This window comes from Festucalex cinctus, chromosome 17 (assembly GCF_051991245.1).
Source record: "Festucalex cinctus isolate MCC-2025b chromosome 17, RoL_Fcin_1.0, whole genome shotgun sequence".
Lineage (NCBI taxonomy): Eukaryota > Metazoa > Chordata > Actinopteri > Syngnathiformes > Syngnathidae > Festucalex > Festucalex cinctus.
In genome coordinates this window covers 16,747,327-16,769,835 of record NC_135427.1, presented here as the reverse complement: position 1 = coordinate 16,769,835, position 22,509 = coordinate 16,747,327, and the positions used below count along the sequence as shown (strand labels likewise).

Sequence of the window (22,509 nt, the reverse complement as noted above, 5' to 3'; positions counted from 1 at the left end):
CTAGACAGTTAGGTGGCAAAAAATCACACTTTTGCACAAGGAAAAAAAACAAAATAATTATACTGAAAGACTAAAAGGAGCTGAATCAACTCTTTTACTTTAGTAAAAAGTATTAAAAATACTAGGGTTGCAAAAGTACTCGCACTGTGTACTTGAGTAGAAGTACTGATACAAAAAGACTCTGGTAAAAGTATTACTGATTCAACTCTTTTGCTTAAGTTAAGTAAAAAGTACAGACACTTCAGATGTATACATCTTAAGTGTAGTTGAGTATAAAAATGAACCTGAATTTTTACCAGAGTTTGCAAAAGTACTCCCACTTGGACTTAAGTAAAAGTATTGCTGCTAAAACAAAAATAGTTGAAGTAGGTGTACTGATTCAACTTTTAAATAAAAAGTACACATTTTCAAATACACAAAATAGTACAAAAAATGTTAGTTTTTACCTGAGTTGGCAAAAGTACTCCCACGTACTTTGTACTTCAGTAAAAGTATTTCTACAAAAAAAACTAATAAAAGTAGGTGTACTGATTCAAATTTTAATTTTCAACTTTTTACTTGTTTTTTGCAAAGGTTATTGCACTGTGTACTTGAGTAGAAGTACTGTTACTAAAAGACTGGTAAAAGTAGCAATAGACTACTGCTTCAACTCTAAGTGAAAGATAGACTTCAAATGTATACTTACATCGGAGTTTTAACCCGAGTTGGCAAAAGTACTCGCACTTTGTATGCAAGTAAAAGTACTTGATACTAAAAGACTAATAAAGCTCGGAGTACTTATTCGGCTTCTTGAAGTAAAACATGTTGACTCTACAAATGGCACAAAAATGAACCTGATGAAATAAAAAGTACCTGAATCTTTCATCTTTCCCTCCTGCTCCCACTTTTCCCCTCCCCTTCTTCATCCGACTCTTCACCCTCCTCCTCCTCCTCCTCATCTTCCTCCTTTTGCTCCTGCTGGTGTGACATCATTTTCCCTCCTCTACATGATTATCAGTGGACTTGTTTTGTGGTCCACAATGTAGACGGAGTACAATTCATGATGATCAAATGATTGACAATGCACGATAAAAGGTCAAAGTGTGTAATAACCGTTGAGATTCTTGCAAGGCCGCAAACGCGATGTGCTTGAGTTTGGAGCCGCAACCAAAGCGACGTCTCGCATTCATTAAGAGCGTTGTTCCTCTTTTTGTGTACTCGCTTTGAAAGGAAAAACCGGTTGTGAGGATCCGCGATTGTGCCGCTTAGCTCTCGTTTCTTAGCGACCGTCACAACTTGAGGCCACCTCGCAAGATCCGCTTTCCCTCCCGCTTTGTTTTGGCTCCCCAATGTCAATTCCAAAAGAATTGGCGGCCGTCTTCAGGCAGGTTCCCTTTTGCACAAACATGTCGGGACAGTCAAGCGAGGGTCCCGGCTGGCTCCATTGCAGCGAGTCATGGAAGAAAACGCCGGCGGCGGCGGGAGGCACGCCGAGGTTCGGCGCCCTCAGCCATCACTCCTTCTTCTCCAGGCACAACCCGCACCCGCATCGCGTCAGGCACATTCAAGGTCAGACGGCACCTATTTGACAATTCTTGTCCTTATCCGTTGGAAGTCAGAAAGAATGGACTTTTTTTTTTTTTTTTTTTTTTTTCACACAAGTCACTTCTTGGCATTACACAAGTGTGTTAAATGACATGTTTAATTTAATTTTAATTATTTTATTATATATATTTTGTATTTAATGTAACATATTTATTATATATATTAATATATGATATATTTATTTAAATTTAATTTTAATTATGTGCATTTAACTCGGTGTGTCAAAATTAGTGTGTTAATTTTGAGTTAATTTAAAGTTCCTTTAACACCATTTTTTTTTTTTTTTTTTTTTTTAAATGCAGCAGACAGGTCCATGTCAATATACAGCAGTAATAAATGTAACAATAATGCATATATATGTGGAGACTTGGTTTAAGTTGTATTTTAAAAATGTGCAGAATCGCACAAGTTCATGTTAATAAGATTAATATGAAAGGAAAAATGCAGTTACGCCATCTAGTGGCAGAAAAATGGCCTCAACACAAGTCGATATCACATTTTTTATTTTTTATTTTTTTTTAACAGTACATCTTTTTCATTTTAACTCAATTTTATGAGTATGAAAATTTGAAGAAAATGTACATTTAAAACGTGTCAAATTAGCAATTAATCATGAGTTGTTGAAATAACATGATTAATTAGTATTAACATTATTAATTGCCTGACACCACTATTTTTAACATAATGCTGACGTTTTTATATGACTGTAAAAATGTGAAACGTCGCATTAAAACACATTCATTCATTTATGGATTTATCAGCGTCTTTCCTCACTGTTTCAATGGAGGCGAATGTTTTTGCAGCAAATGGGAAATGAAAGCAATACATGATTTGCGATACGCCGACGCACACGTTTGTCCTTGTAAATCACGATGACGTCCGCACTCAGGACTGAACGGCAGGCCCGTTTGCTCGGTGAGAGACGACTGGTTGGTCAGCTCCTCGTTATTTCCGCACCCGCTACTTAAGAGTCACATCCAGAGGCCGCCGGTGACTTTGACGCCACGTCAAATGCACTATGGTAACAAAGCAGGTAAAAATAAATGAATAAATTATGTTGTGCCTTTTGAAAATGCCATTATTTATTTTTTTATTTTTTTATTTTTTTTCGGGCCAGCAATGTTTTCCGGAGCTTGGAGAGACGAGCTGAGAGAGCTGGCAGCCAAAGTTGTTTTGTCTTCTCAGGCGCAAGAAGGCAAAAATGAGGTACTGATTTCTACTGGCTGAACGACTTCTTGAGCAGAGCAGTTTTCTGACCTGAAAACTTCTTCTTCTTTTTTTGACCTTTTGACCAATAACGTTCCTGATAAGCTCCGCCCACTTTGGAATTATGCAAGCCAATCATCAAGGCTGGAGTAGAGCTTGATTAAATTTTCTAAAAGGCTCTTTTTGCATTTGGTCCATTTCTGCTGTCAAAAAAGCTCTTTAGCCAGCAGCTTTTTTTTTTTTTAATTATTTTTATTTATTTTTTATTTTTTGTAAACCTATAACACTCCAGACAAGCTCCACCCTCTTTGGAATTAATTAACAGTATAAACCCTGAACCATGAAATGTATGAGAAAAATTCTGGTTCTTTGTAAATAAAATATTTATTGGTCCTTTTGAATAAACTTTTTTTTTTTTATATATGCAAATCAATTTCCATACATGACTTTTGATTTGTATCTTATTTGTTACATCCGGTCACAATGCTTAAATTTGTACATTAATAACTGGCAAAAACAGACGTATCAAACAGTATTTTCAAAAATCAGAACATTTGCCACTTTTAATTAATTGGGGCGATCTTGCAAAGTCGCTAGCTGGGTGACACTGCCCTCTAATGGATTATCCGTGCAATGCATGTGTCAGATCATATACGTCAGGCTTTTAATGGGAAAAAAAATGATTCTACTCATGAAATAGAGGGCTCAAAATGTCTTGTGTTTAATATGATACGTTTGGCTTTATAGGGTGAAACAAACCAATGATCAAGTCTGGAGCGAGACTCAATTCAATTTGAATTCCAGGATCTTTTTTTGCATTTGGTGTCTTCCTGCTGTCGAACATTTCGCCAGCAGTTTTAATGTGAACCAACAAGATTCATTTGAAGTTTATTTCCATCCTTGGTCCTTTTTTTTTTTTTTTTGTTTGTTTTTGTTTTTTTTGCACCAATTAAACAACTTCATTTGCCAGCAGTTTTTTGTTTTTGGTCCATGCTCCCGAAATGATCTCAAATCCTAATCAAGTCCCGAAAATCAAATCAAGTCTTCCTGAATTTCCCTTTATGCTCTCGAGGCAGCATTTTTTCATCCGCATGTCATCAGAATGAGTTTCCTCACTTTTTGGCAGGAGGACCCGCCGGTCCGACGGCAGACCCAGTACTCGGCCCAAACTGGGCGACTGGTCCCGCCCACCGCCAAGTCTCACCCCCGTCGACCTCATTCGCAGCGTCCGGACCACCGCAAACCTTTCCACCATCAAGAACTCGCGGTACAGTCGGCCTCGTCTCTTCATCAAAACGCCGCTGGGATTTTATATCCTGACAGCAGGTGGTGAAGCAATGAAAACGAGGTTATTAAGCGAGGCCACGTTTCCTTTCTTTTCTCCGCAGGTGCTGGAGCTGCTTTGTCAGATCCTGCAGACGGATTCGCTGCAGGCGGTCCAACGCTGGCTGTTGATGGCGGGCCGCACAGGTGACGCGACACGAGCTTCAGCTGTCGCTGTGTAACTATGGCAACGCGGCGTCCTCGCAACCATGCCGTCAATCATAACCGGAGGAACTGAACTGAGCAAAATGAAGGACGCGTTACAAACTTCAGCTAGCAGCTTGCGTCCGTGTGTGAAAAATGAATTCCGATCCTCCTGAAGTGAACTCAAACCGGATCAAGTCCAACAGTGGTCTTGTGGTAACTCAACAAATTCGGACCCCGCTGAGATTGACCACAACAAGATCAAACCCAGTTTGGTTCATGTCAAGGTTTATTCCATAATTTAACCAAAACTGAATCAAGTCTGGATTGAACTCAATTTGGATCACTTTTGGGATGTAATATGATTTGGATCCCTTTCTGCTGTCTAAGCAAACTCAGTAGCCAGCAGTTTTGATACAAAAGTGTTTGAAGACCCCAAACAAACGCAGACCTTCCATAAGTAAAACAAAACTAGATTAAGTCTTTACTTAGACTCAATTTGAATCACTTTTAGGATCTACTCTGATTTGAATCCCTTTCTCCTGTCTAAACGAGCTCATTAGCCAGCAATTTTGATACAAAAGTGTTTGAAGACCCCAAAACAAACGTAGAGCTTCCATAAGTGAACCAAAACTGGATCAAGTCTAGACTTGGACTCAATTTGGATTACTTCGTGGATCTAATCTTGATTTGGATTCCTTCCCGCTGTCTAAGCAAGCTCATTAGCCAACAGTTTTGATACAAAAGTGTTTAAAGACCCCAAACAAAAGCAGACCTTCCAACAGTGAAACAAAACTAAATCAAGTCTAGACTTGGACTCAATTTGGATCACTTTTAGGATCTAATCTGATTTGGATCATTTTCTGCTTTCTAAACAGGCTCATTAGCCAACAGTTTTGATACAAAGTGTTTGAAGACCCCAAACAAATGCAGACCTTCCATAAGTGAACAAAAACGAGAACAAGTCTAGAACTGAACTCAATTTGTATCATTTTATAGGTTCTTTCTGACTTGGATCCCTTTCTTCTGCCTAAACAGGCTCATTAACCAGCAGTTTTTTTTGTTTTTCATTCATTTGATGTCAAACAAACTGCATAAGTGAACCAAAACAAGTTCAAATCCAGATTTGAACTCATTTTGGATCATTTGGACTCTAAGCAGCAGTTTTGTACATCTGGTATGTGACAACACCAAACAAACTCAGAACTTTCCCCAAAATGTTTCAGTGTTTTTGCCACACTTGCTCCTTTTCCGCTGTCTAAACTTGCTCTTTAGCAGAAAAGTCAAATCCGGGTTCCATGAGGTCAAATTGAGCCGTGTCGTCGTGGATGTCGCCACAGAGAAGGAGCTGGTGACGGCCATGATCCAACAAGTGGACTTGTCGGGCCGCCGGCCGCCTGACCCGTATCTCCTCCTGGCGTCCGGCCCTTCGTCCTTCCGCCCGCCTTGGGGGACGGCGCAGCGAGCCAGGCGGGCGGCCGACCCTTGATGTCATTACGACTCACTTGAGGTTGTTGACCTTCAAGTTAGCATTGATTGTTTGTGTGCTTTTCTCAGGTCGAACGGAACATCTGGCGGCGACAAGCCAGGTAGGCTTCCTCAAAAGTCAAGTCAAAAACAAAAATATATTAATATTTATCTGGACATTTTCTCATGGAGGTGTACTCACTTTTGTTGCCTAGGGTTTACTCTGTAATTTTTGTGAGAAATGTGTGTACATGTGATTTCTAAGTTTTTATTTTCTTTTTTTTTTGTCACATTATTGTGAGCCAGATTTTGTGGTGCAAAGAAACTGTTGAAGTAAGAAAATGTGAGAGGGGGAAAAAAGGTGCTGAGAATACTTTTGTTCAGGCCACAATTTTTTTTCATTTTTCATGACGATGTGTGAGGATGTGGCAGGATGTGATCAGTGGCGTAGCAACATTCCCCAGAAAAACACCGTACTATACATGGTGGTTTAAAAAAAAAAAACTAATTTAAAAAAAATAATAAAAAATAAGCTGTGTTTTAAAAAAAGCACCTTACTGTATATACATGGTCATTTGAGAGAAAAAAAAAAAGCCTGACTATACATGGTTGTTTAAAAAAAAAAAAAAGGCTTTGTTTTAAAAAAATGTCTTACTATACATGGTGGTTTAAAAAAATGCCTTACATGGTCATCTTAAAAAAATAAAAAATAAACTTTAAAAAAAACAAACACCTTACTATACGAAGTCGTTTAAAAAAATTCCTTACTATACAAAGTTGTTAAAAAAAAACAAAAACAAAAAAACGGCTGTGTTTTAAAAAATGCCTTACTATACATGGTTGCTTAAAAAATAATTTAAAAAAAACACCTTCCTACACATGGCCATTTAAAAAAAACAAACAAAACGCCTTACTATACATGGTTATTTAAAAAAAATGAAATAAGAACACATACTTGGTCCTTCAAAAAAATAAATAAAAATGCTTTACTATACATGGTTGTTAAAAAGCACACAAAAAAATCACAAAATGCCTTACTATACGTGATTGTAAAAAAAAAAAACAATGCCTTTTTTTTTTTTAAAACCGCCTTACTATACATGATTTTTTATTTTTATTTTTTTTTATTATTGCCTTACTTCACATGGTCATTTAAAAAAACGGCTTGCTATACAAGGTCATTAAAAAAAATACATAAATAAAGAATCAGCCTTATGTTTTTTTGTTTTGTTTTGTTTGGGTTTTTTTTAAAAAAAAAAAAAAAAAAAAGCACCTGACAGGGAATTTGAGACGGCCAATTGTCAATGCTGCACTGCTAATGAAGGATATTTGTTTTGTGTTAAATCTGTTGGCCCTCTGGGGGCCCCTGCTGGCCAAGGGGCCCCAAGCAATTGCCTCTCGGCGTGATGGGACTTGCTTCTTCTCCTTGGCAGAGACCATCGGGGACGCGGAGGTCCTTGAAATCCACGGATCCGAGGATCAACAGGATGCCCAGGAGAAACCGTGACTGTTTCTATAACAAGCAACTTTTTGTTTTAAGAAAAATAAAAACGAACAATTTGTGGACCCTTGTTTGACAACCAGTTTGAGGGTGAAAAACCCCCCAAAACTTCCCAACTGTGAAAACTTTAAATTACTGATGAAAGCAGTTAACCTCATGCACTTTTTCTGATCTCGCTTTTGTGCCAATAAAGAATATCGACTCTATCCAGATGTGGTGTGGTTTGTGTTGACCAACACTTTTACCAACACGTCATTCCAATCAATGACAGCTCACCAGCAAGCTCTGGAGAAGCCTGATAATGATCCTGAAACAGGGTTGAGAAACACGAGGGAGACCATTGGGTTCAAAAGTTGTTCGGAATAAAAAAAATAATAAAAAAGTCCTCCACATAGAAAATTAGTGGCTTGCGTGCAGTACCACATTTCCCCAGTAGACGGCGCACTCACTGGAAGGGTGACGTTTCAGTTTTGCATTGGTGGGTTTCGGCTCGTTTGTAATTGTTGAATAATGTGATAAAACAATAAGCGTCTCGTTATAAGACGCGCGTCATTAAACCGCCATGAAATACAGTTAAAAAAAAAAGAATCGCGTGGATGCTCATTCAAAGTGGTGAAAGTTAAGTAGAAAACGGAGAATTGAAATACGATGCAATACTGCCCTCCTGTGGTGTGGATGACCGAACGTTGGATTCGTACTTGAGTAGATTACATAGCTGACGACCAGGATGCGGGAATTGAAAGTAATGCCCATTAAAAAGGAAGTATCTGATGTTATTAATGGTTGGTGGTAAGGGGTACATGTTGGAGGTGTCCCCAAGTAAATCCCAATTCGGATTTCAGGGATACTCATCACTTTCAATAATTTATGTCGAAAACCGCATCACCAGATGTCCGAATGGTATAAGACAGCGACTCGCATGCCGGTGGTACCAGGTGCGATCCCCGCTCTGTCACTTATTTTCAAGTATCTGAGAAACAGTCCCATAAAAGCAGGAAAGACGTGGAATCGCACCCGGGTTTTTAGGATCTGAAATCTCTGTTACAAACCACTCGGCCAGTTTCTGGGTGACCAAAAAGGGAATCTTACCGCATTTATTGGATAAATATACCCATGTGGAAATCCTACAAATAGATAACATAAAACGCCGAGCACCTTCAGACATGATGGCCGAATGGTATAAAACTTTGCCTCCGGTTCAAGTGATCCGGGTTCGATCCTCGCTTGCGCACCGTCCAACTAACATAAGGACGAAATGTGAAGGTTGCAGAAAACGAGGGTCGAACACGAGAACACCTGAACTAAAGACGATGTCGTATACCACTCGACCATCTCGGCTTTGAAGATTTCAGGTTGTTAGTTTCGATTCATGGAATCAGTGGTTGTATAATTCGTTCACCGTTTGTTACTCTATGTCATAATTATGATCAGAAAGAACAATCACCATAAGCCCGTTTGGGCGAATGGTTAACAACACGGTCTCCGGTTCAGTCAACCTGGGTACGATCCCCGCACCGGGCAATATATTAGTTTCATCAGCTTTTCTACGTGCAGCTGAAAACCTTTTTTTTTTTTTTGTTCTCTTAAATAAAGCTTTTGAAAAAAAAAAAATCACGTGATGACGAAAACCTATTTAAGGTGCGACTAATCAAACTAGCGATCTTTCTTTTTCTTCACCAGTCTGTCGTCCGCCTGCTGTTCTCCATTCATCTCGACAAGCCGACCAAAAGCTTTGACAAGAGGTTTGTTTAATTTATTATTATTATTATTTTTAACACTCGTAGTTGTAACTTTTAACATGTTGACCTTTTCAGCGTGCAAACACCTTGCTGCCATGCAAGCCAAAATGTTTGCTCGATCGCGGTCAACCGCGTGCTACAATGACACAAACTCATTTATTTGACCTGTTTGGAAAGAAATGCTCACGGTAAGTACTTATTTGTTAAAACTCAGTGATTTAAACGCCTAAAATGTACTTAGAAGCTTAACTAAGGCACTTTTTCCCAGCGTCTGGAGAAGAGTACCGTTTGGCAGAAGGTAGGTTGTCAGCGTTTGTAACACGAACTTGAATGAAAATCAACTGAGTTTTTCCACAGGCTTGCATCTTGAAGCACATGGACTCCCCTTGAAGTCAACTTACCTACCCTATCTTCTTTTGTTTTGTTTTTTTCCCTTTCCATTAGATAAAACGTGCTAATATGTTTCTAAGCTAACTATGTAATGTCGGCGTGTCTTTCAGACCAACTAGCAACCCGCAGGTGTCCACCTCGGCCCTGTTCTCGTCACTGGTGAGACACAAACACATTCACGTTAAAATGTAATATTATGTTTTAATGGGTTTCAGCACATGGTGAAGATTGTCTTGAAGGGAGGGTAAGGACATGCCAGGTAACTTGAACTGACTATTCCTGAATTTTTCTGTATTTGCAGGTAAAAATGGCGTCTTGACTCGAAGCAGCCGCCTGAGGACCAAGAATTGGCTGGGTTTGAGCACGCTGCAAAACAAAATGGCTGACGTGAACATTCGATGAAACATTTGACCATTTCTTTTTGTAGTTCCCCCAAAGCTACATTGAACCGCTCTTGACTCAGGAGTCGTCAGGACCCTCAAAAAGGTATACTTTTACCTTTTTTCTGTTTTTGTTCTGACACCTTGACGTTGATTTTGTTCTGCTAATGTCCACTAGGTGGTGCCAAAGCATTTCTGGTCATGATGGAGAAAGTGGCTGGCCAAGATCCTGCACCTGTGGAGGGGAAAGACAAACGTGTACATGGTTTTTATGACTGACTTTTTTTTTGGTCATGTTAATAAAGTGAAGGCAAAGCTGGCCTGGTTCTCGTGTGCTTCTTTCAATATCATTTGAATGTTTTCTTGCTAGTCTAGTCGGCTTCCTGTGAATGCAACTGTGTCATCTCAAACGACTGGCAGGTCCTCTTCTGCACTGGTGGTTTCCATCTGGTGTCAAATTTTTGCTGTTGAGTCCACTTGAGCAGGCAGCAAGTGTTCAATACTCGTTTTCTCGGTGCTGCCATCAGCTTGAAGAAGTTGACGCCATTGACGGTAAGCTTTGAATGTTGAGCTTCTTGATGTCTTCCAATTTTCTGTGCTGCCACAGGTGCCGAGGAAGATGGCGGGCTTGCTGGCGACGCAGCCGTGTGAGCAATTTGGCCCAAAGATCCTCTTGTATGCTGGTTGGTGAGTTTCATCAAATTTCAAAAAAGTTTGCACAAGTTGACTTGACTCACTGATGTCATTTTTTGTCTTAGGTCCGCACCATCTGCTCCTGCTGGCTCAACTTTACCTGGTGACAAGGGGACAGCAATCAAGTCATATGTCTAGTTTTTTTTTTGTTTTTTTTCAAGTTTTTTGTTTACCATTTGTTTAACTCTGCAAAAAAAATAAAATTTATAAATTGCATCTTTTCTGAACTCTTCTTGCAACAATACAATTAACACATTACCAAACATTTCTCGACATGTTTGATAAAATGTATCTTGTAAATTAAAGGGGTGTGGCCAAGTTGTATGGTAGGCGGGGTTATGCAAATTACTGAGCAGGAAGCCATCTGATTGGTGGGTTCTTAGTTAAGTGGGCGGGGTTTATGCAAATCTCCCCGCCTAGTGATTTGCATAAGTAGGTGTGTTTATGCAAATTGGGCAATATATCCCATTTTTAGTGTAGAAGTGGGCGTGGTTATGCTAATTAATTTGCATACAGGCCACTGATAGGTTGCTCCTAAGAGGGAGTGGTCAGTTATGCAAATTAATTATGAATTTTTTTTCTAAAGTGGGTGGAGCTATTCAATTCATTTGCATGTTGAAGTTTAATAGTAGCAAAAAAGCATTTTTCCGGGCCTTGAATAGATCGCAAGCGGATCGTTCAGGTTATTCTCGAAGACGTTTTGGCCTCTGGTCCGAGCGGGCTTCCTCGATTCATGCTGAAAATGTCGACATCTGGCCTTGAAAAATGAAGCGAGAAAGCCGGCTCGGACCTGAGGCCAAAAAGGTCTTCAAGGACAACCTGAACGATCCGCTTGCGATCCATTCGAGGCGTTGAGAATACAAGCACACGATCGCATTTGTCACCATTTGAAAAGAAAACACGGAGACACTCGTTGCAGTTCAAATATATATTTGACTTTTTTTTTTTTTTTTTAAAAGACACAATTTCATGTTGGACTCGCGTTCTTTCCTGCTTGACACGGAAGCATTCGCACACGACGCCATGTTGTTGTGTGATGTCACATGAGCACAAGCCAGCTAATCTTGTCATCCGACAAAAAGACAACAAACACGCCAAGAACATTTGCCTTCGAATAGCGCACGCACCTGTCCAAAAGCTGTCAATCTAGCGTCCACATGTCCCCAAGTCTGTCTGTCTGTCTGTCGGCTGCGTGTTCGGCCAGCACGTCCTCCATCCTGCCACCAAACAACAAAAGCAAAACCAGTCAGTCACATCAAATGACTCACAACACTTCAGGCTAACAGCTAAATCCAATGCTAGCTAGCTCAACCAAAAACAACAGTAAGTAAATAATGATGCCAAATTGTCATTCAAATGCCTCAGTTAAAAATCGTTAACAAAAGGTTAGCATGTGCAATCATCCATAAAAGCAGAACAATTTTTCAAACTAGCTACGAGCATTTGAAGTCGCACACATGCCTTCAACGCATGTTGAAGTCGATAAAGAACATGGAACAACATGCAGAGGTTCGACTGTCCACTCAAGACATTTGTGGACAGCTGTCAATAAATTATGTCCACATCGCCAAAGAAATAAGTCAAGTTTATTTCTATAGCCCTTAATCACACAAAAGTCTCAAAGGGCTTCACATGCCCACAGTTGACAAATACCAACGACAACCCCGATCAAACCACAAAAGGGCAAGGAAAAACTAAAAAAAAAAAAAAAAATACATAAATAAAAAATACAAATAATAAAGAAAGAAAGAAAGAAAGAAAGAAGACAGTGTACCTAATTTGGACACTTGATTAGGTACACTTGAGGGCCATCGACTGACACCTCATGACTTGTCTATCGACTACCATAACCTGACATGAGTCAAGACAACTAACAATTTGGCCATTTTGGAAAAGTCATTGGCTACATGAGCGCAACCAAAAAACAACTAGCTGACCCATCTCTCAACAAGCCAAAGCCGCCAAACAATGAATTGACTGCACAATACTGACAACAGGTGGAACCAAACAACAAGCACATCATTCAATGCTGCTCCAACGCTTGCTTTTATTTAAGTTGTTTTTTTAGTGCTGTCAAAGTTAAAGCATTAACTAATTAATTCAGCATAAAAAATTATCACATTAATCATGTATTAACGCAGATTAACCGCACTTTTAATTTTGACTGCAGATGATTCTTTAGCTTGATAGCGGATGGCTACGTTAAAGGTAGCACAAGTTGCGTTTGAAAAATAAACATAACATGCATTAAAGTGAAGCATTTAATAAATGTTTGAGTGTGACATTCAGAATATTTGTTCATGTCAAACTATTGGGGTCATTTTTTTCCACTTTAAATTATGCAAGTAATTAACTGATTAGAAAAATAGGAGCATGAGCATGTGCAGTGGATCAAAACAATTTTGACGACACCTTCTTAACAATAAATGCAGAAAAAAATTAACACATAACAGGTGCATTTTAAATTTGGCGGAAAAAAAAAAGCCTTTTTAATTAAGCGATTAATCGTGATTAATCAAAATTCTAAGATGTGATTAATCGGATTAAAAAATGTAATCGTTTGACAGCTCTAGGTTGTTTTTTTTTGTAAAAATAGTATTTATTTTAAAAAGTAGGCAAAACAACAACTTAATTGATTTTTATTATACATTTAAAAAAAATATTTTATTTATAAGTTGTTAATATTTTGTAAATAATTCATTTTCCAATCATTTGTGATTTTTTAACAAAAGCACCCGTTGAAAAGCGTTGAACGTTGTTCTGTTGTGTGTCCAAGTACATCAAGCAGGAAGCCAGCGTGCACTGACAAATGGCTAAGTGGCATCAGACACACCTCATCAAGCGCACAACATGTCAAAAAAGTTCACTTACCTGTCCAAAAGCAGCTTTCCAGGTGCATGTTTGTGTCACAGAGCCATCCGTGTCCCAAACGGCCTCCATCATGTCAACAAAACACAAACGGAAGCAGTCAGTCGAGCTCATTTGCATATCAGAGCTGCCAATTTGCATAAAACAAAAAGTTTTCATACAATTGAAAAACTCTTAAATATTCACGTCACTACTTCCTAGATGTCATATTATTGATGTTTTGACGACATTCAGACTTTTGATGATTTTTCATAGAATGCAAGTGATTCATGCAGCAAGCAAGCAGGTCAGTGAGTTCCAATCGAAGACACGCCCCCTCCTCTCGCTCCACTCTGCTGACTCCACCCTTATCACGCCCATCACCCCGCACAAGACCGGCCTTCGCCAACCCACCGCTGCCCCGCCCTCTGGAACTTGTGCTGCATTCGAGGATAGTCGGACTTTTGAGACTTCAAACCAGGAAATTTGTACAGGAACTCATGCTGCATTCGAGGATAGTCGGAAGTCGGATATATCAGAGTTGTTTTTGTCCCAGTTCCGACCGAAAGCGTTCGAAGCTAAAGTAAACACCCAAAATCGCAGATAGTGATAAATTGTTTTTTATTTTTTATTTTGGTCCTCGAAACTCCTTTTGACCTCCAGCAAACTTATCTGCTCACAATTTTGCTTCATTTTTTGATTTTATCTTATTTAATAAGCATTTCATACAGTTCAGTAGTTCGCCGTATAATTTCATGACGGGAAATAGCGGCATACTGTCAAGTACGTTGTGTTACGTGAAGTTATGTCAAATATTTATGAATGAAGAAAGCTATGTAGTTTTATACTCGAGTAAATTGTGTTTTATAATTTACGCCATTGTAGAGTGACGTCACTTGTAGTCGACTGTGAAGTGGAATTTCCGAGTTCAAGGGGGCGTTCTCCTACACACTTCCTGGGTTGAACTCGGAAAAGTCCGACTTCCGACTATCCTCGAATGCAGCATGAAACTAGATAGCTTTCTTCATTCATAAATATTCGACATAACTTCACGTAACACAATGTAAGTGACAGTATGGCGCTATCTCCCTGCATGAAATTATACGGTGAACTACTCAACGTTATGAAATGCTAAATAAGATAAAAACAATAAATGAAGCAAAAGTGCGAGAAGGCAATTTGTTGGAGATCAAAATGAGTTTTGACTAACAAAAAACAAAACTATTTATCAGTATCCAGTCCACCATTTTTGGTTGTTTACTTTCGCCTCGAACGCTTTCAAGTCGGAACTGGCAATAACCAACTCGGATAAATTCCGACGATCCTCCAATGCAGCATCAATTAACCCCACAATACATCAAACTTTACTGACTCATTAGAATATTTTCACATCGTCAAAGTAGATTTTCTTTATTCCTGTTGACTGTTTTGTTTTTTTCCTTTTTTGTGTATTTATTATGATTATCTCAGTTTCTTGCTTTTCACAACTAGACTAATAAACACATTTTACATTGGACAATTTCGTATCTCGTTAAATTGTGTAAACGCACCTCAATGTTTTTTTTATCTAATCGAGTCAAGAAATGAGGACAAGCTAAATATGAGACGATGGTTCTTTTTAAACAAAAATATACTTTTAGAGGACCATGCAGTGAAAACTCGGAAAAGTTGAGCATGAGTTACCTTTTCGCCACACGTCGCCAATCGCCACTTTTCTTGAGCTGACGTGCAGGCAGACGGGCAGCAGCCGACGTGGAGACAATATTCCTTTATTGTGGACATATCCGTGCATTTAAACAATCAAAAATGACATATTAACGTAACTTAACAATATGGTCAAAACGCCAAACATTTCGTTTCTTTTTCCGGTTGGTGTTTAACTTCCGGGTCGCAGCTAAATCGAGCGCTATCTAGCTAAAATAATAAAAGTCGTAGCGGCAAATTTGTCATGAATGTGTGTCGAACGGTACAGTCAGAAATTTAAGTTTAAACTTTAAACATTTTAAATTACTCGTTCGCACAAACCAGAGGTCACCACCGTTTTTGTTTTTTAAATCCGAGTATTTTTTTTCGCCTTCAACAAAAACTTTATTTGAAAAATTTACATTTACAGCCAGAACATAGCGACCTATAGAAGGAAAGTAGTAAACATTTACAAGACATCATACCTAACAAAATCCCAATTCCATTGTGGTCATAAAACGCATTAAATCACTCAGTTTTTCAGGGAGGTGATTTATTTATTTATTTTTTTTACATACAAACATTTTATATAGGTGCTAAAGTACAGACTAATCAAGTTGCCCTACTGTTATGTACAGTGATTTCATGGAGAGTCAAAAGCAATCTGTTTACAGCTGCTCTTTTGTTTTGTTTTTTAAATTATTTTTAAAAATATACTAATAATCTAAAAGTCATACTATAAATCACGTCTTCTTTAATTAAAATGACCCTTACTCTACACTCTACGAGCATGTTACTATACATGTATTTTTATTTTTTTTTAAAGCCTTTCTATACACCATGTTTTTTTTGGTAATGAGAAAATGCCTTTCTATACATCATGTCCTTTTTAATAATTAAAAAAAAACCTACTAGCCTCCATCATGTTTTTTTTTTTTTTTTTTTTTTTAACTAATGAAAAAAAAAAGCCTTAGTGTACATCGTCATTTTTAATAATAAAGCCTTACTATACATCATGAATTCGCTGCATTAGAAAAAAAAAACCTTACTGTACCTCATGCATTTTTTTTAATTAAAAAAAAAAAAAAAAGCCTGGCTTTTTTTAATTGAAAGAAAAAATGCCTCACTATACATCATTCCTTTTTTAAAATAAACGAAAGCCTTACGATGCATCATGGAATTATATAGGCCTATATATATATATATATATATATATATATATATAAAGCCTTCCAACTATGGATTTATTTATTTATTTTAATTAAGAAAAAAAAAGCCATTAAAAAAACAACTAATAAACACCATAGCTTATTTAATAATAATAAATAAAAAAAAGCGTTACTGTTTGAAAGCCTATAACCCTAGTTTGAAACAATCTGATCTTTGTTGAGATCTTTCAATCCAGGTGTGCCATTAAGTTTTGCATTTGTGCTTGTCTTGCGAAGTCGGTTGTCAATCAGGTCGCCACCCCCAGCTCAGATGGATTTCACCAGACAACTTGGCCGCTGCCTCCTGCAAGGGCCGCCGCTCGATGAGACAGTGAGAGACGCTTCATCCGAATAAGGAAAAAGTTGTGACATCACGTCTCAACCAAAAACAAAATCAACACGACACCACAAACCCAAAGACTCTTGTATTTTTTGGGCAGCTTTTTACTGTTGTCCGGGTCATGTAAAAATTCAATAAATATTTTAACCTTTCAAGCTTTTCTTTCCCCGCCGAGTGTATGTACAGCAACTTTACAACAAAACTCACCTGACACACTTGAAATGCAGTATAAAAGCCGCTCTTATCATTTTTGCTCAGGACTTTTGTGTGTTTGGTACCTGACGGGCTCATTTACACTATGTACATTAGCAGAAAAAGTTACAACAAAATTCTACTGCCGTTTTCTTGAAGTGTTTTATGTTATTTTCCCAAAGTTGGTACCGAAGTGTAAGCGAAACCGAGTTCAAAGAGCACCAGGGATAAAGAAGCTGTTGACGCTTCCTGTCAGGAATGAAGGAGACACCCGGGTCATGATGGACTTGCTAACCGATTTAGCAGCACCAAATTCTGCCTTGAGCAGCAACTGAGCAGCGTGAAAGGTTTACGCCTAAGCCAACATGTGTCAAGATCCAGTCCTTGAGGGCCTGAGTCCTGCATGTTTTCAAGGTTTCTCTACTCCGACACACCTGATTCAATGATAAGGATCATTATCAGGCTCCTGCAGCGCTTGCTGATGAGCTTAAATGTGAATCAGCTGTGTTGAACGTGGGAAACCTCAAACATGCAGGACTCAGGCTCTCGAGGACCGGACTTTGACACCACTGGTTGTGGAAAGTCGAGGTCTTCTCAGCAACTACAGCAGTCTGCTGTGGAAACTCCAGTCCAGTTCTAGTCGGCCCTCGTGCGGAAGATCTCGGTCTAGTCGGCACTCCAGCGCCACAGTGTGGAAGTTGTGGGTCCAGTCACCACTCTCGGGTCCGGTGTAGAGGTTATCAATCGAAACATTACTCAAGCAGTCTTGCGCTGACTTTTTAAGTCTCACTAGCTAAAGTGGAAGTTGTTGGTCTAGTCAGGACTCTAGCAGTCTTAAGGTGGAATTTGTAAGTCTAGTTTGCACTCTGGCAGTCTAGTGTGGAAAGTCTAATTACCGAAAAGACTGTAGCGGTGGTCTAGTATTGAAAGTCGAGGAATCCTAGACCGAAGTTCTGCATGTTTTGGACGATTCCCTTCTCCACAGCTGACATATGATCAGCTCATCAACAAGCTCTTCATGAGCCTGAACATGATCCTGTTGAATGGAATCAGCTTGTGTTGGAAGAGGGAAACCTCCAAAACCTCAAGGACCGTGATTGCCCACCCCTGGCACAGACCCTAGCGGTCTAGTATTGAAGGTCTAGGAATCCTAGACCGAAGTCCTGCAGGTTTTAGACATTTCTCTTCTCCAACACAGCTGATATATGATCAGCTTATCAGCAAGTTCTTCACGAGCCTGACAACGATCTTGTTGATTGGAATCAGCTTGTGTTGGAAGAGGGAAACCTCCAAAACCTGCAGGACTCCGGCCCCCGAGGACTGAGTTTGCCCACCACTGGCTAGGGGAAGCCTGCACACTAGTGGACTATTGTGGAAGAACTAGGTCTAATCTGCGCTCTAGTGTAGAGTTTATAGGTCTAGTTGTTACTCAAGCAGTTTTCTGTGGCGGTTGTAGGTCTAGTTAGCAACCCAGAAGTCTAAGTGGAAGGTCTAGGTTGAATCAGCACTCAGCAGTCTAGAGTGGAAGTTGTAAGCCTAGTTCGCACTCTGGCAGTCTAGTGTGGATAGTCTAATCATCATATAGACTCTAGCGGTCTAGTATTGAAGGTCTAGGATGGGGGATGCACAAACTGGGTCCTCGAGGGCCGAAGTCCTGCAGGTTTTGGATGTTTCCCTTCTTCAACACAGCTGATATATGATCAGCTTACCACCAAGCTCTTCATGAGCCTGATAACGATCCTGTTGATTGGAATCAGCTTGTGTTGGAAGAGTGAAACCTCCAAAAACTGCAGGACTCCGGCCCTCGCGGACCAAGTTGGCCCATCCCTGGTAGGGTAGCCTGCACACTAAGCGGTATAGTGTGGAAGGACTAGGTCTAATCAACAATCTAGCAGTTGTTCTCAAGCAGTTTTGTGTGGATGTTGTAGGTCTAGTTAGCAACCCAAGAAGTCTAAGTGCAAGGTCTAGGTTTAGTCAGCACTCTAGAAGGCTGATGTAAGAGGTCTAGTGGCACTGTATGTAGCAGTCTTGTGCGGAAGGTCTCGTTCTAGTCGACACTAGCAGTCTAATACGGAAAATCTCGGTCTAGTTGGCATTTTAAGCAGTCTCGTGTGGAAGGAAGTCTTAGATCTCATCAGCACTTATGAAGTCAAGTGTGGAAGGTCCAGTTCTAGCCTAGTCAGCTTTCTTGCAGTCTCGTGTTGAGGTCTAGACGGCACTTGAGCAGTGTAATGTTGGAACCTAACCTAACCTCTGAGAGCTCTGAACAAGCAAAGAAGAGAATTCCAGTTTTTGCTTAGTCCGTAATTCCGATAGTGGCACGCGCTGGACTCGCCACGGTCACGAGACGAGCTCACAAGTAGTTCTGATGCACTTGGAGTTCAAAATAATTGTACACAGAAAAAAACACGGCGGACGTCACATTTTCAACGCGCCTCGTTTTGAAAAGCACCGAGGACAGAGCGACCCCACGTCGGTCACTCTTTGGAGGTTGGATGAGGTAACCATCACCGGTCCGGAGAAAAATTGTTGTTAAAACACAAAACAAAACAAATGCAGTCTTTCAAATGCCGCACTGTTGGAGATGATGTCGCGCTACTGCTTGGTCACCCCTCCGGTGTTCATCTGTGGCTGGAGTCCCTCTCGGATCCTAAATGGTCCCTTCTTAACTTCGGGGCGAGTGAGCCTAAAGTGCTGTTGGGCCTGTGCTCCTTGGAGGAGGCGTCACCTGGAGGTAGTAGAGGACCCGGGTCGGCGACGAGGTCGAAGGCTGCGGGTGCCCGAGTGGGCGGCGCCCGGGTGGGAGGAGTTCTGGTGGTGAAACGTGGCCTGTTGACACCTTGAGTGGTTTGCGTTGGATTCTGGACAGAAGTGGGAGGCGGAGGCTTGAGGGATGTGACGTGGGAATCGGTGGAGTTCTCGGGTTCCGGCGAGGCCTTGGTGGCGTTGGAGAGGTCGGGAGAGAGCGTGGCCAGGTTCTTGTTACACGACTCGCAGCAAAGCTTGCTGTATCCCGGGATGGAGCAGTAGCGGGCAAGGACTTCCATTTCGCAGAAGATGGATTTATCCCCCTGGCAGGCCTCATCTAAGAAAAGCAGAAGAAGAGTATCAGAGACTTTTGGCCAAATGGCACGGAAGGGTTGATTTAGTGGTGGTGCCAGCGGGAGGAAGCATGTCAAAGGTCTACATCAGGGTTCACCAATTCCAGTCCTCGAGGTCCGGAGTCCTGCAGGTTTTTTAGGTGTTTCCGCCCACTAGCACACCTGATTCATATAATCAGCATGCCTGATAACGATCCTGATCTTTAGTATCAGGTGTGTTGGTAGGCGGAAACATTGAAAACTGGCAGTACTCCGGACCTCAAGGACCAGGAATTGGTGAATCCTGGTCTACCATGAAGGTTAGTCCTGCAAATGGAAGATGTTCTTACTTGACATGATTTGAAGTACGGGATGACCAGACACCGTTTGGTGCACAGCTTCATCTTTGATGGTCCCGTTCTCCAAGCCAACAGGGGGTGCCGGTTGTCCTGGAACAGCAAAATGCCAATTTCGATAGCATCCAGGAATATGAGCTCAAAAGACGCCAAAGTGGAACCATATTTGCTCACTTAACTTGCCACTTCATGGAACCATTGTTGGTTACTTAATAGAATATTTGCCCTCTAAATGGAATCTTTGGTTCTGAGTGGAACCACATTTGGTCACTTAATTGGAGCCATATTGCTCACATAAGTTGCCAGCTGTGTGGAATCATTGCTGAGCACCAAAGTGGAACCGATGATGGTAAGTTAAATGGCCACTTGTGTTGAACTACAAGTACTAGTATATTTTTTCAGCCAAGCGGTGATTTGGTGGAACCATATTTGGTCACTTCATGGAGCCATATTTGGTCACAAAAGAGGTCACTTATGGGAACCACATTTAGTTACTCAAGTGAAACAACGGTGGTCATTTAATGGAATCATCCATTCATCCATCCATCCATCCATCAAACTGTAGGATGGATCTTCTTGAGGACTAATTGTGTTTCTTCTCAAAATCGAATGTGATTGTCAAAAAAATAATTTGGCGAACAAATCTGGAATGTTTGTGTGAGCATACCTGGACAAGGAGCCACGAGTTTACAAACGAGCACCGTCTCGGGTTTGTCGCCTTGGCACTGTCCCGCCGTGTTGTCGCTGGCCTTGCACACCACTTGCCTTTGCTGGATGCCTTCGCCACAGGTTACCGAGCACTGGAGCGCAAAGACGTCGTTACGCATGTCAATCGAAGACGAGATTTCAGATCGCTCTATGGGTCTCGTCGGCACTCAACCAGCCTATTGTGGAAGGCTTAGTCAGAACTTCTGCAGTCTCATTTGGAAGGTCTAGACACTCAATTGAGAAGTCAAGTATAGATGGTCCAGATCGAATCGAGTTAGCACTCAAGTAGTCAAATTTGAGGTCTGATTCGTACTGACCAATCTTGTGTTGAAGTCTAGTCGGGCCCTCGAGCAGTTTGTGGAAGATTAAGATCTAGTCAGTATTTGGTCTAGTTAATCAAGTAGTCAAATTTGAGGTCTAGTCAGCACTCTATCAGTCTTGTGTTTTATTTATTTGGAAGTTCTACTTGCCACTTGAGAGATCCAGTGCAGATGGTCCAGGTCTAGTCTAGTCAGCACTCAATCAAGTAGTCAAGTTTGAGGTCTAGTCAGCACTGACCAGTCTAATGTTGAAGATCTAATTATAGTCTCGTCGGCCCTCTAGTAGTTTGTGGTAGATAAAGATGTAGTCGGCACTCGAGCAGTCTCATTTGGTCTAGTTAATCAAGTAGTCAAGTTTGAGGTCTAGTCAGCACTCTCAGTCTAGTGTTTTATTTTGAAGTTCTACTTGTCACGAGAAATCCAGTGCAGATGGTCCAGGTCTAGTTTGGTCATCACTCAATCAAGTAGTAAAGTCTGAGGTCTAGTCAGCACTGACCAGTCTAATGTTGAAGGTCCAGTTCTAGTCTAGTTGGCCCTCTAGCAGTTTGTGGTAGATAAAGATCTAGTCAGCATGCTGGCAGTCTTATTTGTAAGTTCTACTTGTCACTCGAGAAGTACAGTTCAGATGGTCCAGGTCTAGTCTAGTCGGCCTTTGGAGCAGTTTCTGGAAGACTGAGGTCTCCACAGCACTCTAGCAATCACATGTGGAAGGTCTGGGTCTAGCTTTCTCTAAATCTAGTTGGCGGTCGAGCGAGCGAATGTTGAAGACTGAGGTCTAGTCAGCACTCGAGGAGTCTATCGTGGAAGGTCTAGCTCAAGTCAGGACTGGCAGCTTCGCAATAGCCTGCACCAAAAAAAATAACCCAAGTGACTTTTACGGAATCCAGCAGACCCCCACCTCACCTGCGACCACGCCCCCGTCCTCCACTGGGCGGGGCACACCGTGTGGTTGCAGGCCCTCTTGGGCTCGGGCCGTCGCTCAGCGCAGTGTTTGCTATGCACGGGCCGGCCGGTGCCGTTATGCAGCGCCTGCACGCACTGCACCGTCCGGGTCTGGTAGCCTTGCTTCCCGCACGTCTTGCTGCACGCGCTCCACTCGTCCGCCACCCATCTGCGGGGACACGCGGCAGTCTTTGGTCCTTGCGCCGTCCTCCAACATAACCAAAGTGTCGACGACTTACGTGGGCTGGCTGCACTCTTGCGCGTTGCAGCGTTTGCGGATGGTTTTGGGCTTCTTGTTGCTGTCGCAAAAGTTGCGGTGCACCAAACGGCTGTCGCTTTTCCTCCTGCAGCCGTATTTGGTGTACTGGACGCCTGGCGGAGGAAAAAACCCCAGTGAAGGAACAGG

At 41.0% G+C, this 22,509-nt stretch overlaps 2 protein-coding genes and 2 long non-coding RNA genes across 10 annotated transcripts in view; 2 read left to right on the top strand and 2 right to left on the bottom strand.

Moving 5' to 3' along the window:
* The first annotated feature begins 316 nt into the window (after nucleotides 1-316).
* Nucleotides 317-7,379, top strand: tbata (thymus, brain and testes associated). 2 transcript variants are annotated; one of them, XR_013279445.1, is made up of 7 exons: nucleotides 318-1,548; nucleotides 2,474-2,617; nucleotides 2,702-2,790; nucleotides 3,917-4,057; nucleotides 4,179-4,260; nucleotides 5,598-5,846; nucleotides 7,158-7,379. XR_013279445.1 is itself a non-coding variant. In XM_077502358.1 (6 exons), exons 1-6 carry the CDS (start codon nucleotides 1,329-1,331, stop codon nucleotides 5,744-5,746), a joined length of 825 nt encoding a protein of 274 aa, XP_077358484.1. In that variant the 5' UTR covers nucleotides 317-1,328; the 3' UTR covers nucleotides 5,747-6,304. The 2 variants fall into 2 exon arrangements, 1 of the variants encoding a protein (XP_077358484.1); XM_077502358.1 differs by lacking the exon at nucleotides 7,158-7,379 and having other exon boundaries at nucleotides 317-1,548; nucleotides 5,598-6,304.
* A 1,468-nt stretch (nucleotides 7,380-8,847) lies between these two features.
* Nucleotides 8,848-10,054, top strand: LOC144004635 (uncharacterized). Of its 4 annotated transcripts, XR_013279421.1 has the most exons (7): nucleotides 8,848-8,967; nucleotides 9,040-9,152; nucleotides 9,233-9,262; nucleotides 9,465-9,513; nucleotides 9,656-9,709; nucleotides 9,782-9,840; nucleotides 9,913-10,054. It is a non-coding gene; the product is annotated as an uncharacterized LOC144004635 (long non-coding RNA). The 4 variants fall into 4 exon arrangements; XR_013279422.1 differs by lacking the exon at nucleotides 9,233-9,262; XR_013279419.1 differs by lacking the exon at nucleotides 9,656-9,709.
* LOC144004634 (uncharacterized) lies at nucleotides 9,536-15,173 on the bottom strand. 2 transcript variants are annotated; one of them, XR_013279418.1, is made up of 6 exons: nucleotides 14,958-15,172; nucleotides 13,299-13,361; nucleotides 11,555-11,644; nucleotides 10,056-10,527; nucleotides 9,853-9,969; nucleotides 9,536-9,720 (listed from the first exon to the last, which is right to left on the bottom strand). It is a non-coding gene; the product is annotated as an uncharacterized LOC144004634 (long non-coding RNA). The 2 variants fall into 2 exon arrangements; XR_013279417.1 differs by having other exon boundaries at nucleotides 9,853-10,527; nucleotides 14,958-15,173.
* Nucleotides 15,174-19,101: 3,928 nt separating this feature from the next.
* Nucleotides 19,102-22,509, bottom strand: part of adamts14 (ADAM metallopeptidase with thrombospondin type 1 motif, 14) — a 43,967-nt gene continuing 40,559 nt past the window's right edge. For both annotated transcript variants that reach the window (XM_077501982.1, XM_077501984.1), the window contains exons 19-23: nucleotides 22,343-22,475; nucleotides 22,065-22,272; nucleotides 20,801-20,933; nucleotides 20,128-20,226; nucleotides 19,102-19,782 (exon numbers count right to left, since the gene is read on the bottom strand). In XM_077501982.1, coding sequence (XP_077358108.1) covers nucleotides 19,319-19,782; nucleotides 20,128-20,226; nucleotides 20,801-20,933; nucleotides 22,065-22,272; nucleotides 22,343-22,475 — 1,037 coding nt within the window. In that variant the 3' untranslated portion in view covers nucleotides 19,102-19,318. The remainder of the gene's footprint in view (nucleotides 19,783-20,127; nucleotides 20,227-20,800; nucleotides 20,934-22,064; nucleotides 22,273-22,342; nucleotides 22,476-22,509) is intronic.